Below are 16655 nucleotides of genomic sequence, written 5' to 3' on the forward strand. Positions count from 1 at the left end.
AGCCCCATCGCTCTCCAACAGCCAAAGGGCGAACAGGGAGCAAAGATGGATGCTGATGGGGAAAGTCGGTGAGCCTGGCCCAAGAAAATGATGGGGGAGGACAGAGATGGATTAAGCACTATTCTGTTACAGATGCTGCTCAGTGGATTGAAAGTATCTGCTTCCCTTGTCTCTGAGAACAATTCAGGGTGATGCTGCTTTCCACATCCAAGCTGATCTTGGATTTAGGGAGAATTCTTCCAAGTGTGATGTTTTAAAATGGAAAAAAAATTCGTCTCGCAGAGTATCACACCCTGCCTCTCATCCCCTCATCTCCTTTTTCTCCATGTTCCTGGATCTTCGCACGCATGTGTCCAGTCTCTCGGGGTTGGGTGCTTATTACGGGGTGGTTGCTGCTTGACTATTTGCTCTGTTCCATCTTAAAGACCTTCCACTTTGAAAACAAATTCCTTAGAGGACGGAGGAGGGATCTGGATGAATGTGGGTGATCCTTTTGTTTGCCTGTCCCCCTCGATGCCCAGGAGGGAGTGGGGATTTCTCTTTCTGTCACTCTTTTTCTTTCCCTTCTTAGGTAGGATGGAGGTAACACTCCATTAGTGGACCAGCAGAGCTTCAAAAGCCCTGGGGCAGTGCTGGGGGTGGGGTGGAGGGCCAGGGCAGGTCGGGAGAAGGCACTCAGAGTGCTCCGCTTGCCGTGTCTCGAATCCCAGGCAACCCTTCATTTTCCAGGGTTGAAAGTCATTCCCAACGTGTCTAGTTTGGGAGCGATCAGGCATTCTTAACTAGGGAGTGAAGGCCTGGGGGCCTGGGCCCAGAGACTCACCCAAAGTGCTGAATCACGCTGGGCAGCATGGCGGCCAACTGCTCCATGGAGGGAAACTGGTAACTGAGAGAGGAGGACAAGGAGAAGGAGTCTGGTTGAGGGGGACCTGGGACAGGAAGGAGGGGTCCCCTTCAGCCGGCCCCGGGGGGAGACCCCGCTATTGACCTCCGCCCCATCTAGGGTCTTGTTTCTTGGACCGGTCCCGGAAGGTTGGTGGATAGAGAGAGTTCACTGGGCAAGAGGGGGCTTGCTCGGAAGGATGGCATTCTGGGCTGAAGGGGAATCTCCAGGGAGGGGAGTCGCTACGTACCCCTGGGGAAACTGTGACGCCCCCACTTGCTGCCCTGGTGCGTCCACGTGGCACACCACAAAGTGCTTGGTAATCTCCTGCATGTCCTCGAAGTTGAAGAAGGTGTTGAAGCACAGCTTATCTGCAGAGGGGAGAGCGTTGAACCGGGCAGGACGCCTCGAAACCCCAGTCCCTTATGGGCCCACGTGTTAGAGGTCGGTTCCCTCAAGACTCAGAGGATGGTACTTCATCATCATCATCATCATCAATTGTATTTATTGAGCACTTACTGTGTGCAGAGCACTGTACTAAGCGCTTGGGAAGTACAAATTGGTACTTCAGACGAGCGGACGGACACGGAAGTCCATCACGGCTCCACATCCTCCATCCCATCCTCATCAACTCCACTGGAGCTTGGACCATCTACTCCCCGACCTTGAACGTCCTCTGACCCCAATTCCTCCCACCTCACCTTCCAGAATCCACTCTCACTTCTTGGCCGTTGTGCCGGCTGGGTCTGGATGACCCAAAACAATGTGCTGGGCTCTGGCCAGGCCCTCTAGGTTACTTTGGGGAATTCTGGGTCTTACGGAGGGGTAGAAAGGTGGATAGGTCTGACTCCTGACCTTCACGGAGACTGAAAAGCTTTGATAGGGGCAGCTCAGGGACCTGCGACTCTTCTTTCCGGGGGCCCGGCCACAGGAGGTGTAAAGGAGGAGGGTGGGAACAGCACTCCCAGGTACTTGGCTCCACTCTTGATCCGCTGGGTGACCTTTCTATCTCCATCAGTCTCCTCAATTCCCCTCCCCCAACCTACCTCCTGATCTCTATAATTAGGAAAATAGATTCTACGGCCCCTCTTGCTCCCTTCCCTGTTTTTCGCCTCCCTCTCTCCTCCTTCCATCCTCCTTAATTCTTCCCTCCCTCGCTCATCCCTCTACCACCCAACCTCAGACCTGGTGGGGATTCCTACCCCATGACCCCGGGATTCCCAGCCTGCGTTAGAGGAGACCTTAACTGTCCCGTTTCCCAGAAATCCATGAGCCAGCTGGGTTGAACAACATAACTCTCTCTCCATCCTTCTCCCCTTCATTCATTTATCCATTCAGTCGTATTTATTGAGCGCTTACTGTGTGCACAGCACTGGACTAAGCGCTTGGGAAGTACAAGTCGGCAACTTGTACTTCCCTCCCTCTCTCTCCCCTTCTTTGTTTGCGACTGCTAGAATCTGTTCTTGTCCTTAAAGGACTGGGGGTCGGGGGTGGGATTTTCAAGAATACATTCATTCTTTTTGTTTGGGCCTTCTGTCAGGAAAGGAATCTGGGCATCAAACCAGAACATGTCCAGGCCTCCAAATAAGCCAGGAGGACAGATAGGGGAGGGAGGGAGGGAAGGAAGGAGGGCTGGCCGGGCTGAGCTGCTGGGCTTTCCAAGTGCCTCTCTCTGGCTCCCGGCTAGGCAGCTCCAATTTTCATTTCCATCTCAATGAGGAGCAGAGACCCCCAGGGCTGGAGGCTTGGCTCCTTGAAGACTTAAAGGACGCTGTGTAGGGCAGGGTATAGGAGAGCTTCCTGGTTCCTGGAACCTCTCCCCGTCTCTTTAGTTTCTCCTTTTTCTTGCCTCCCATAGTTTGGCCCAGCAGGAGAGACCTAGTTTCCCACCTAACCATTCTGTTCTGTTCCATATAATAATAATAATAATAATAATAATAATAACGATGATGATGATGGCATTTGTTAAGTGCTTACTATGTGCCAAGAACTATTCTAAGCGCTGGGGGGATACAAGGTACTCAGGCTGTCCCACGTGGGGCTCACAGTCTTAATCCCCATTTTACAGATGAGGGAACAAAGGCCCAGAGAAGTGAAGTGACTTGCCCAAAGTCCCACAGCTGACAAGTGGCAGAGCCGGGATTAGAACCCGTGACTTCTGACTCCCAATCCCGTGCTCTTTCCACTGAGCCACGCTGCTTCTAAGCGCTTACTATGTGCCAAGCACTGCTCTAAGCGCTGGAGTAGATATGAGTTAATCGGGTTGGACACTGTCCCCGTCCCACGTGGGGCTCACAGTCTTAATCCCCATTTTACAGATGGGGTAACTGAGGCCCAGAGAAGTGAAGTGACCTGACTGAGGTCACACAGAAGACATGTGGCCGAGTTGGAATTAGAACCCAGATCCTTCTGACTCCCAGGAAAGTGCTCGATCCACTACGCCGCACTGCTTATCCTAAGGTTGGGACTGTGGCTCAAAGGATGGGAAAGGGGGTCCAGGAGGCAAAAAAACCTGGATCTTTCAGAATATAAATGGCACCGGAGGTGTCAGCCAACAGGAGGCAATGTCAACTAGTGGAAAACCTTTGGAGGGGAGGAGGAAGACGTTTCTTTCCACAGGTCAGCCCCTATATGCTGTGTGACCTTAGGCTGGTCCCTAAACATCTCTGGTCTTCAGTTCATCATCTAAGAAACTGAGATTGATATCTGATCGTCTGATAGCTCCCTGGGAGGCTGAGCAAACTCCGTACAAGAAAGGCTTTAGAGAAGGCTTGTGTCCTCTATCTTATTTTCAAAGTCTAGAGACCCAAGGAGTCAAGAGAGTGAGCTAGAGAAGCAGCGTGGCTCAGTGGAAAGAGCCCGGATTTTGGAGTCAGAGGTCATGGGTTCAAATCCCATCTCCGCCAACTGCCAGCTGTGTGACTTTGGGCAAGTCACTTAACTTCTCTGTGCCTCAGTTACCTCATCTGTCAAATGGGGATTAAAACTGTGAGCCCCCCGGGGGACAACCTGATCACCTTGTAACCTCCCCAGTTCTTAGAACAGTGCTTTGCACATAGTAAGCGCTTAATTAATGCCATTATTATTATTATTATTAGCTAAACCACTTCTTTGAGTCCCAAATAGAAAAATGGGGCTGAAACAGTGAGGGGCAATGAGCCTCACGTGGGACAAGCGTTGTGTCGGATTTGATTATCTTGCTTCTTCCCCAGGACTTAAGTTTGGTGCACAGCACATAGTAAGCACTTGAATACCACAGTCATCGGTATCACCCCGCCTCCCCTACAATCCACAATTGCTTCCTTGGAGTGGTGTGTGCCAATCCCTAAGAGATGGAGAAACTATTGGGATTAATGGTTCAGTAGCCAGGTTGGAAGAGGACTAAGGTCTGTTCCCCATACAGTTTCATTTACATTAGCGGGAGAGCTAGCCAGAGCCAACAATCCACTGCTGTCTGCTCAGTGGGGGGAATCAGCAAGGGAGAGGAGGGAGAGGGGAGAGAGGGCAGAGAGGGAGGGGATAAGGGGAGACAGAAGGAGAAAGAGAGAATCATCCCAGTCCACAGAGGCTACCTGTACCCTGGCCCCTAGAGGATCTGTATTTAGCAGAGGCCTGGACACTTCTGGCTCATGGGCTGCATATTTCGTTTTTTAACGGTATTTGTTAGTTGCTTACTATGTACCAGGCACTGTACTCAGTGCCGGGGTAGATATAATCAGGTTGGACACAGTCCGCGTCCCACAGGGGCTCACAGCCTTAATCCCCAGTTTACGGATGAGGAAACGGAGGCCCAGAGACATAAAGTGACCTGCCCCAGGACACGCAGCAGACAAGCGGCGGAGCTGGGATTCGAACTTACGGTTGAGTCCCACATCGTGGTAGGTGAGGATGGCAGGGCGGTTCCCCTTCGGGGAGCCCCGGATCACCACGTGGAGAAGCCCGTATGGGGTCTCGATGTCATGCTCCTGGAAAAGAGGGGGTAAATGGTTACAATTCATCTCTGTCCAGTGGCTTCTCACGCTGGAACATCTGCTGCCCACACCCCATCTAGAAACATCTCTGTCCCTCGAGCCCCTTTCCCAGGAATGTTTCTGGAAAAGAACTGCTCTTTCCCTCTCTGAGTGAATGGGCAGCTCTGGGAATGGGGGTTGTGATGGCCTCGGCACTGAGGAATAACTGAGCTGAGGCTCCCATGAAACCAGATACAAGAAGCCAGCGTCACCGACGGAAATGATGCCACAGACTCTGAACTTGGATTCCTGATTCCTGGAATCCAAGTTCAGAGTCTGTGGCATCATGTTTTCATTCTAAACTTTCTGGGCAATTATATTGCAAAGTCCAGATAAAGCAGCTTCCGTTTGTTGCCGAAGGCCTAGGCAGTCAAACAACAGTGTTTCGTACGATAAGCACTGAACTAAGCTCTAAGTAGACTGGATCCCTACTCTCAAGGAGCTTGCCAAATAACAGAGGAGACAGACACTAAAATAAATTACAGGTAGAGGGAAGCAGAGTATTTAAACCACTAGACAGGACATTATCATAAACTGAAAAATAAATTGAGAAGCAGCCATGCCCTAGCGAACAGAGCATGAGTCTGTAAGTCAGAAGGACCTGGGGTTTTAATACTGGCTCCACTACTTGTTTGCTGTGTGATCTCGGGTGAGTCACCTCAACTTCACTGTGCCTCAGTTACCTCATCTGGAAAATATGGATTAAGACTGTGAGATCCATGCAGGACATGGGCTGGGCCCAACCTTATTATTTTAGGATTGGTCCCGACCTAAATAGTAATGCTTACTGTGTGCCAGAACTGTACTAGACACTTAACAAATATCACAAAATTAAAAAAAATTAACCAACATAATAATAATAATAATGGCATTTATTAAGCGCTTACTATGTGCAAAGCACTGTTCTAAGCGCTGGGGAGGTTACAAGGTGATTAGGTTGTCCCACGGGGGGCTCACAGTCTTAATCCCCATTTTACAGATGAGGGAACTGAGGCCCAGAGAAGTTAAGTGACTTGCCCAAAGTCACACAGCTGACAATTGGCGGAGCCAGGATTTGAACCCATGACCTCTGACTCCAAAGCCCACGCTCATTCCATTGAGCCACGCTGCTTCTCAACATAGTACCACCATTCCAAGATACAAGAAATCCAACACATAGGCAAATTGCATTCATAAGGAAATAGGTTCCCTCAGCACCGTTCAAAGCGCTGGGGTAGATACAAGGTCATCAGGTTGTCCCACGTGGGGCTCACAGTCTTAATCCCCATTTTCCAGATGAGGTAACTGAGGCACAGACAAGTTAAGTGACTTGTCCAAAGTCACACAGCAGACATGTGGCGGAGCCGGGATTATAACCCACAACTTCTGACTCGCAAGCCCGGGCTCTTTCCACTAAGCGACGCTGATTCTCATTTGTCAAGCACTGTTCTAACAACTGGGCTAGATACAAATCAGTCAGTCCCTTTTCCACATGGGGCTTACAGTCTAAGTAGGAAGGAGGAAACTGAGGCACAGAGAAGTATAGCGACACGCCCGAAGTCATTCAGCAGGCAACTGGCCAAGCTGGAATTAGAATCCTTGTCTCCTAACTCCCAGGCCCATTCTCTTCCACTAGGCCACTGTTCGTTGGAGGAAGTGGAATGGATTGAGGTCTGGCAGATTTGGGAGAGAAAGACGTTCCAGGCCCTGGGGACAACCTGAGCAGGGGGTCAGAAGTGGTGGTATTTGTTAAGTGCTTACTACGTGCCAAGCACCGTTCTAAGCGCTGAGGGGGATACAAGGTAACCAGGTTGTCCCACGTGGGGCTCACAGTCTTAATCCCCATTTTACAGATGAGGGTACTGAGGCACAGAGAAGCGACTTGCCCAGAGCCACCCAGCTGACAAGTGGCGGAGCCGGGATTAGAACCCATGACCTCTGACTCCCAAGCCCGGGCTCTTTCCATTGAGCCACGCTGCTTCTCAAGTGGGCAAGGAAAGAGTGGGGTGCAGCCGGTGGGGGGGGGGGGTCCCTGGGAGGAGATGAGAATGTGAGGAAGGGAGGAGAATAGGTAAGTATGGCGGAGATAGTGGTACAGAGTCTTGAAGTAGAACTAAAGGTGGTAGGATTTATTAAGCGCTTGCTGTGTGCCCACCACTGTACTAAGCACTAGAAGAAAATATACTGGTGGGAATTCCACATGATCCTCGTCCCTTTGGGGGCTCACAATCTAAGAAAACAATGGGAGAGCCTTTACCTGGTGAGGTGGACAGCCATTCCGGTCAACTGTAAACTCTCTGTGTGCAAGGAATGTGTCTGTTTATTGTTATATTGTCTTCATTCATTCATTCAATCGTATTTATTGAGCGCTTACTGTGTGCAGAGCACTGTACTAAGCGCTTGGGAAGTACAAGTTGGCAACATATAGAGACAGTCCCTACCCAACAGCAGGCTCATAGTCTAGAAGGGGGAGACAGACAATAAAACAAAACATATTAACAAATAAAATAAATAGAATAAATATGTACAAGTAAAATAAATAGAGTAATACATATGTACAAACATATATACATATATACAGGTGCTGTGGGGAGGGGACCCCAGCGCTTAGAACAGTGCTTTGCACATAGTAAGCACTTAATAAATGTTATCATTATTATTATTATTATTAAGGCGGGGGCGATGGGGAGGAGGGGGAGAGGAAGGGGCTCAGTCTGGGAAGGCCTCCTGGAGGAGGTGAGCTCTCAGTAGGAGAGCTCTCTCACACGCTTAGTACAGTGCTCCGCACATAATAAGTGCTCAATAAATGAGACTGAATGAATGAATAGAGGGTTTGAGGTGAGGGTTGAGAGGATTCAGGGGGATGAGCTGGCCCCAGTATAGAGTAAGGTCCGCAGAGGGGAGGGAGTTGGAGAGAGGCAGGAGAGGACCAAAGACCAGCGAGAAATCCAGTCACAGTCACGATATCATGAGCACTTGAAACCAGGACAGTGGCTGAACGAGGACAGAGGAAGGGGTGCTTCAGCAGGATGTTTTTGAGCAGAAAAAAACCCAGCAGGTTTCAGCAGTAGATTGGGTGTGAGAGCAAAATGACAGCAATGAGTCAGGGATGATACCAAAGGATTTTCCATGGCATTTGTTAAGTGTTTACTACGTGCTACATACCCTTTGATGCGCTGGGATAGATGCAAGCTAATCAGGTTGGACACAGTCCGTGTTCCACCTGGGGCTCACAGTCTTCATCCCCGTTTTACAGATGAGGTAACTGAGGCACAGAGAAGTGAAGTGACTTGCCCAAGGTTGTGGGCTTGAGTCTCAGGGATAAGGGTGGTATTGCCATTCAAGGCGGGGAAGGGAGGAGAAGGGGAGAGTTTAAGAGGTAAGATGAGAAATTCAGTGTCGGACCTATTGAGCTTGAGATGTTGGCAGGCCATCATTCATTCATTCATTCAATCGTATTTACTGAGCGCTTACCGTGTGCAGAGCACGGTACTAAGCGCTTGGGAAGTACGAGTTGGCAACATATAGAGACGGTCCCTACCCGACAACGGGCTCACAGTCTAGAAGGGGGAGACAGACAACAAAACAAAACGTGTGGACAGGTGTCATCAAAATAAATAGAAATAAAGCTAGATGCACATCATGAACAAAATAAATAGAATAGTAAATATGTACAAGTAAAATAGAATAATAAATCTGTACAACGATATATACAGGTGCTGTGGGGAGGGGAAGGAGGTAGGGCAGGGGGATGGGGAGGAGGAGAAGAAAAAGGGGGCTCAGTCTGGGAGTGGAGATTTCCTGGAGGTAAGAGGAGATGGAGGATTGGATGAGGGGGAAAGAGCAGGCCTAGAGAGGAAGGTTTGTGAGTTATCGCCATAGAAATAGTAGCTGAAGTTTTGCAAGTGGATGAGTTTCCCAGGAGTCAGTTTTTGCTTTTTTTTTATGGTATTTGTTAAGTGCTTACTATGGGCCACGCACTCTACTAAATGCTGGGGTAGATAGATCAATCAATCAATCAATCGAATTTATTGAGCACTTACTGTGTGCAGAGCACTGTACTCAGCGCTTGGGAAGTACAAGTTGGCAACATGTAGAGATACAAGATAATCAGTTGGACCAAATCCATGTGCCACACGGGCTCACAGTTTGAATCCCCATTTTACAGATGAGGTAACAGAGGCACGGAGGAGTGAAGACAAGTGATGGATCTGGGATTAGAACCCAGGTCCTTTGATTCCCAGGCCCAGGCTCTTTTCGCTGGGCCTCACTGTTTCTCAGTGGAGAGGGATAAGAGCTAGGGAACAGCCCAAGCCTTGTAGGATGCCCACTGTTAAGGGATGAGGGAGGAAGAGGAGCTGGCGAAAGAAACAGTTTGAAGAGGTTTGCTGTCCCCCGACTGAGTCAGCAAAACCGAGGCCGTCTAGTGCTCTAAGGAGAAGAGAAAATGAGGAGTAGTGTGGCCTAATGGCTCCAGCACCGGGACTGGATGTCAGAATCATGTGGGTTCTAACACCAGTTGGCCACGTGTCTGCTATAATAATAATGATGATGGCATTTATTCAGCGCTTACTATGTGCAAAGCACTGTTCTAAGCGCTGGGGAGGTTACAAGGTGATCAGGTTGTCCCACGGGGGGCTCACAGTCTTAATCCCCATTTTATAGATGAGGAAACTGAGGCACAGAGAAGTTGAGTGACTTGCCCAAAGTCACACAGCTGACAATTGGCAGAGCCGGGATTTGAACCCATGACCTCTGACTCCAAAGCCCGTGCTCGTTTCCACTGAGCCACGCTGCTTCTCAATGCTGCTATGTGACCTGGGGCGAGTCACTTCACCTCTATGGGCCTCAGCGATCTCATCTGTAAAACGGGGGTTACGACTTTGGGACATGGACTGTGTCCAACCTGATTAGCTAGAAGTAGCTAGCTTCTACTTGTACTTATTTACTATTTACGTATTTACTGTCTCCCCCTTCTAGACTGTGAGCCCGCTGTTGGGTAGGGACCGTCTCTATATGTTGCCAACTTGTACTTCCCAAGCGCTTACTACAGTGCTCTGCACACAGGAAATGCTCACTAAATACGATTGAATGTATGAATGAATGAATGGTATCTACCGCAGGGCTTACTACAGTGCCTGGCACCCAGTAAGGGCCCAAGTACCATAAAAAAAAAAGAGGAAAGCTCCGCTGAACTTGGCTATGAGATCTCTGGTGACTTTGGAAAATGTGTTCTCGGTGGAGGGAAGAAGGTAAAAACCTGATTGAAATGGGTTGAGAGGGGAGTTGGTGTGGAGAGGAAATGAAGGACATATGCAATCCTTTCAAGGAGTTTGGACAGGAAGGGGAGAAGGGAGATGGGGTCAAAGCTGGACTGCGGGATCCAGAGAGGGTTTTAGGAGGAGAAGGGAGACTTGAGTGTGTTTGAAGGCAGAGGGGAAGGAACCACCTGAGAGAGAGCGAGAGGTTGGAGGCTGAGGTGAGGGAGGGAAGGAGGGTGGGTGAGAGGGCTTTTAAGAGACGAGGGGGAATGGAGTCAGAGGTAGAAGGGGTAGCGTTAAACACCAGGTGGGAGCTCTTCTCTAGAGACACAGCTGGGAAGGAGGAGGAAATGGTTAGCAGGTAAACACACAAGAGTCCAAGGTATAAAATGCACGGGATTCAGAAACACTAGAATCTAGGATCATTCTGGATTATAGGAGACTTGGGAAGAGCCAAGGTGGCACACTGCCCTGAGAAGGAGCCTGCAAGAGGGCTGGAAGGGAAATGGAAGCTTGTTTTTTTTTTTTAAGACATTTGTTAAGTGCTTACTATGTGCCAGGCTCTGTACTAAGCACTGGGGTAGATACAAGCTAATCAAGTTGGACACAGTCCGTGTCCACATGGGGCTCATGGTTTTAATCCCCATTTTACAGATGAGGTCACTGAGGCCCAGAGAAGTGAAGTGACTTCCTCAAGGTCACACAGCAGACAAGTGGAGGAGCCAGGGTTAGAACACAGGTCGTTCCGACTCCCGGGCCCGTGCTCTTTCCACTAGGCCATCCTGCTTCTCAGAAGCTTCAACAGAAGCTTTAGCCTGTTGCTTCTGGCTGAATAATAATAATGTTGCTATTTGTTAAGCGCTTACTATGTGCCAGGCACTGTTCTAAGCGCTGGCATAGATACAAGGCTATTAGGTAGTCCCACTTGGGGCTCACAGTCTTGATCCCCATTTTACAGATGAGGGAACTGAGGCCCAGAGAGGTGAAGTGACTTGCCCAGAGTCACAGAGCTGACAAGTGGCAGAGCCGGGATTAGAACCCAAGGCCTCTGACTCCCAAGCCCGGGCTCTTTCCACTGAGCTACGCTGCTTCTCATCCGTTCTCAAAAAGACTCTGCCAGATGCGAGTGAAAAGAGAAAGGAATCTGTGAACCTCCCCTCCCCACAAATTCCTCTTTCACCATCTTACCACATTAAAGAAAAATGGAGAATGAGTAGATAGAGGTGTCTTCTCCGTCCACTGGGCCGCCAGAGAGATATGATCAGGATGGTAGAGTGTTTCTGATATACAGTTCCACTGCACAGTTTCCTCTAGAGAACCGTGCAATCAATCAATCAATCAATCATATTTATTGAGCGCTTACTATGTGCAGAGCACTGTACTAAGCCCTTGGGAAGTACAAATTGGCAACATATAGAGACAGTCCCTACCAAACATTGGGTGCAAGCTTCCCCACAGCCTAGTGTGTCTATTAGGCAGAGAATTTGACCAATTTTACTATAGGCCCGGTTGCCAACTCTCCCTGCTACTGATCGGGTGATCTTATGACAGTCCCTTATCCTAAGTTTCAGGTTTCCCATCTGTATACTAGAGAAATCACCCCAGCTCTCGCTTATCTCCTGTTGCGAGGAAAAATGAGATAACAGCTATAAAAACACTTGAGAATTTTTAGAAACACGCTAGGAGAACCAGAGGAATGCTCAGTCCTGCTTTACATGAAAGGAAACAGAGGCACGAGACGGCAACGGGGAGATGTAAGGCAGACCTGGGTGTGCTGCTTGCCACAGTCGCCGAGACCACAGAGCCCTTGAGGACAGAGCTGGGAGAGGCTTCAGAGCGCCACGAGAACGAGCCGGGACAAGACTTACGATGGAGAAGGTGGGCGGCTTGGAGTCAAAGGCCCTTCGGCTCTTTGGTGCGGCTCTTTCACGGGCCCCTTTGCCCTTGAGAAGTCAGCCGGACCTTCAGACACCTCAGCCAGGGCCAACAAAGTCCTTCGGACCAAAGCAACCCGCTTCCTCGGCGATGGGGCGGAGAGGCCGACAGCTATGCAGGGAGCCTCACTGTTGCCCTGTGAGGCAGCCCCATACCCCAGGGGCACTGGGCAAGAAAGTCGCTGGGATACCAGCTTCCGAGCGACACCGCTCCCGATCCTTTTTCTGGGAAGTAGGGGAGAGTGGAGATGGAAAGGGGACTTAATCCAGCCGGAGGAGAAGGGTAGGAAATACTCAAGCATTCGTCCCGCCCCAGCCGTGCTTCCTGCCCCACCCCATCATCTCCGCCCGGTTCCTCGGGGCCGCAGCAGGTCCAGCCCCCCGCTGATGGAGACACTGGCTCCCCTCAGACCGGCGCCCGCTCATCCGAGCTGGCCCTGGGCGGCCTGGGACGGGTTGTTGGAACTGATCCCTACTGAAGGGGAGAAGGAATCGCTCATCTCCGCAATGCGCTTCTCTTGGCAGCTGTACGGGAGAATCCCGATTTCTAGCTCAGGAATGCCCGGGGCCCTGGTTCTGGTCCCCTGCCTTCTTATTTTGACCTCTATCCTGTAAAGTTACGAGCCGATTACTGGGTCCGACCGGAGGACAAGCAGGGAGCCGGAGCTGGGAGACTGTTGAGAAGATGTGTAGCAACGGCCCGGGCAGTCGGAAGGACCTTTTAGACTGTGAGCCCACTATTGGGTAGGGCCTGTCTCTATATGTTCCCAACTTGTACTTCCCAAGCGCTTATTACAGTGCTCTGCACACAGTAAGCGCTCAATAAATACGATTGATGATGATGACCTGGGTTCTAATTCCAGCTCCACCCCTTGTCTGCTGTGTGACCTTCCTCTGTTCCCTCATCCAGAAAATGGGGATTAAGACTGTGAGCCCCATGTGGGACAGGGACCGTGTCCAATCTGATTTGCCCGTATTCACCCCAACACTTAGTACGGCACCTGGCATGTAGTAAGCGCTTAACAAATACCACAATCATCATTATTATTAATGATGTTATTAGTGATTATTATTAATGATTATGGCCTTGCTGAAGCCTGAGTCGCCTCCTTTGGGGAGAGGCCAGGGCAGAGCTCAGTGACGGGGAATAAGGTCTACCCAGGACTAGCCTTAGCATAGCTCACTGGGGGAGAAACAAGGTGATCAGGTTGTCCGCCGTGGGGCTCACAGTCTTCATCCCCATTTGATAGACTGATGAGGGAAACTGAGGCCCGGAAAATAATAACAATAATTTTGGTATTTTTTCAAAATTTGGTATTTTTTTGGTATTTGGTAATTTTTCAGTGCTTAGAACAGTGCTTTGCACATAGTAAGCGCTTAATGACATCATCATTATTATTATTATCCCCATTTGACAGATGAGGGAACTGAGGCCCGGAAAATAATAATAATTTTGGTATTTTTTCAAAATCGGATATTTTTTGGTATTTGGTAATTTTTCAGCGCTTATAGCAGTGCTTGGCAGGGGGGAGAAAAGAAGGCGGAGACCCTGAGAAACCAAGTCCTCGGATACTGTGAGGGACTGCGATAAATGCTCTTGTGAGGATGAAAACTGCATTGAAGGGAAGGACTCCTTCACCGATTCCCAGGTCCGGGTCAGCTCCTGCCCCGGGGCCTGGGAATACAGTGACTTCCCCAACTAAAATGGGGAAAATAACCCAAAAGCAATGGCACTTGGTCATGCTGTGAGCAAAGAGTCCTGGGCACTTGGTCATGCTGTGAGCAAAGAGTCCTGAGCCTTCTAAGTGAAGGGAGGAATGAGCTTGGGGCTTAAGCACTTCTAAGCACTAGGGAAAAAAAAAAAAATAGAAACCCTGCAGGAATCCACATGCCAAGGGGATAAAGAGACTTGGAAATTACAAAGGCAGGTCTACAGCACTCAGACAGAAGCTTCTTTACCATCTTGGGGAGGAAGGGAAAATGAGGGAGCAAGGGAGGGGAGAATTGAATGTTGCCAACTTGTACTTCCCAAGCGCTTAGTACAGTGCTCTGCACACAGTAAGCGCTCAATAAATACGATTGAATGAATGAATTTCTTTCTGACCCAATCTCCCAGAGAGAGAATGACCTTCTCTCTCTCTCGGTTTCCAGTTCACCCTCCGTATGTGGGAGAATTGGTAGACTCTAAACACACTGTGTTAACATAACTCTGTTATGTTGCTATACTGTACAGTGTTCCACACACGGTAAGTGCTCAGTAAACTTGATTGATCGAATAGGGTCAAATCCCAACCCTCTTCTGCTATTCTTACCTCTTTTTTTATGGTATTGGTAAACCACTATGTGCCAGGCACTGTACAAAGCAGTGAGGGAAATAGAAGCTAACCAAGTTGGACAGAGTCCATGTCCCACATGGGGCATACAGCCTTAAACCCCATTTTATAGCTGAGGTAACTGAGGCACAGAGCAGTGATTTGCTCAAGGTCACACTGCAGACAAGTGGTTGGGCCGGAATTAGAACCCCGGTCCTTATAACTCCCGGGCCCGTGCCCTATCCACTAGGCCATACTGCTTCTCCAAGGCTCTTGTCTTCGCCGGCCCATTTTCCATAAGCGGGAATGGGTAGGGGCAAGAGTGACCCCGTACCTGCCGGTAAATGGAGGCTGTGGGTGGGGACTATGCTGAAACTGAGCATCGGTTTAAGGGAGCTAAAGGAAGACCAACAATTCCCAGGCCACCCCCCTGGGCTGGGTCCGGCTGGGTTGTTCCCATTTGCTCCTAGTGATGTCAGAACCCTGGCCGGGGAGCTATTCCTCCTCATGTATAATGGATGAGCTGCTGTTTCAAATGCACTGCAGGTCTGCCCTCGTCAGAGCCTTTAGCCCGGCGGGCTGGCTCCGGGTGGGCTTCTGGGTCCGGGGGTGGGGGTGTGGAAGGAGCGAGTGCGTTGTTCCTCTTCTTTTCTCCCTGTCTTGATCGGCCCTGATCTCACCCTCTCCAGCCTGTGACCTTGGGATGCCCAGGACAGGGGGAACATACTCTCCCCTTTGCTCCATGCCCTCTTTAACTCAATCCTCCAAGGGCAGGAAGCCTAGCCAAGGGAGAGGCCCTGGTAAAACTGAGAAAAACAGGCTGGGCCCAAGGAGAATGAGAAGCAACGGGGCGGGGGGTGCAGTGTGTGGTGGAGGTCAAAGATGGGGGATCCGCTATCTTTCCCAGCAGCATTCCCATTAATAATTCAGGGGAAAACCAACCGGGCCGCACGGCCAGGCGTGGCTGGCTGGGAACCGACACTTCGTCTCACCTTGCCCAAGGGCACCGACGAGGGCTTCCAGGCCAAGGGGTGGCCTCACTTCTGGGGTAATACTGGACTGACCCCGGCCAATCTACGTGAGACCCGTGCTCGCCAGCAGATGCGCATAAACACCCGCCCTCAAAATGCCCAGACGTGCACGATCCACGCACTGCTGCAACCAGTAGTGCAAATGCAGCATTTCCTCCCAAGAGTGTAAGTGACCCGGGCGGAGGATCTAACTGGGTTGATGGGATCTGAAATCAGGCTCTGTCTTTGCCCCCGGCCTTTAAGGAAGAGAGGAATATGCCCCGAGAGGCTGCTTTCTGCTCATCTGTGTCTTGCTTTGGGAACACTGTGCTGAAAAATGCAACTAAAAGCCAGGGCACTGCACTGTTGCATCTCTCGCTCCTCTCCTTCCCTTTGCTGAGAAATGTACTGGGCAAAGAGAAGCCAGGGCATTGCCCTGCTGCCCCTATCCCTCCTTCCCCTCTGACTCGCAGCAAGGCAGCCAGGGGAAAGAGGGGTTGGTGTCACAAGGACTCTGAGCCTCGGCTCCTGGGGTGGGGCGACTCTCTCCCCCCACCAACGATGGCCTCCAGGAGGGAGGAGCCCCTGGCTGGGGCTGTGGGGGGGGGAATGGAAGCAGCATTTGAGAACAGCCTAGGCACGTTGTGTCGCAGCTGGTGAGAGGCCGTTCCTCGTCCTGCGGGTGGTCTGCCACAGTGCGCTAGTCACGTGTCCGATGCTGCCAAGGGATGAGGCGGAAAGGACGGACACACACACACCCACCTTGTGAAACCCATTCACCTTTGGCAGTGCGCGTCCCCCTTGGAATGCACCCCCAGACAACGCCCTCGAGGTATACCCTTGAAAGGAGTCAATCAGGGTGTGCACAAATAAGACTCGAGCACGCGCGCCACACCATGTTCCATCAGGAAGCAAAGCCTGCCCGGCTGTCCCCCTCCCCAGCAACATCTGGTGCAACGGCAGGGCTTGTAGCAGGGCTCGTCCAGTCGACGTGGGAGATGGAGAAGGGGGCTCAGACATGCACAGAATTCACAAGTGACAGAACGGCACCGCTTTCCCTCCCCCAGCCCGCCCACGGTTTGGCGGGGACCCAAAGAGGCAGCGATGACAGCTGCAACTCTACACATAGGTCTATTTACACACACACACACATCCCCCCGAAAGCTGCCTCTTTCCTTCGGGGATCCAGAGTCTCTCCTTTCCCCAGCTTGTTGGTTTCCACCTCTCAGGCCTGGAACCAAGGAGTCCGCCCGCTCAACAGCGGCA

General features: G+C 50.7%; 1 protein-coding gene across 5 annotated transcripts in view; it reads right to left on the minus strand.

Moving 5' to 3' along the window:
* The window catches only part of NDRG4 (NDRG family member 4), an 87582-nt gene that overhangs the window by 18477 nt on the left and 52450 nt on the right, over positions 1-16655 (minus strand). For all 5 annotated transcript variants that reach the window (XM_038753563.1, XM_038753559.1, XM_038753560.1 and 2 more), the window contains 3 exons: positions 4743-4848; positions 1134-1254; positions 824-886 (listed from right to left, as the gene is read on the minus strand). In XM_038753563.1, the coding sequence (XP_038609491.1) occupies positions 824-886; positions 1134-1254; positions 4743-4848 (290 nt within the window). The remainder of the gene's footprint in view (positions 1-823; positions 887-1133; positions 1255-4742; positions 4849-16655) is intronic.

Source organism: Tachyglossus aculeatus, chromosome 11 (genome assembly GCF_015852505.1).
Source record: "Tachyglossus aculeatus isolate mTacAcu1 chromosome 11, mTacAcu1.pri, whole genome shotgun sequence".
NCBI classification, from domain to species: Eukaryota; Metazoa; Chordata; class Mammalia; order Monotremata; family Tachyglossidae; genus Tachyglossus; species Tachyglossus aculeatus.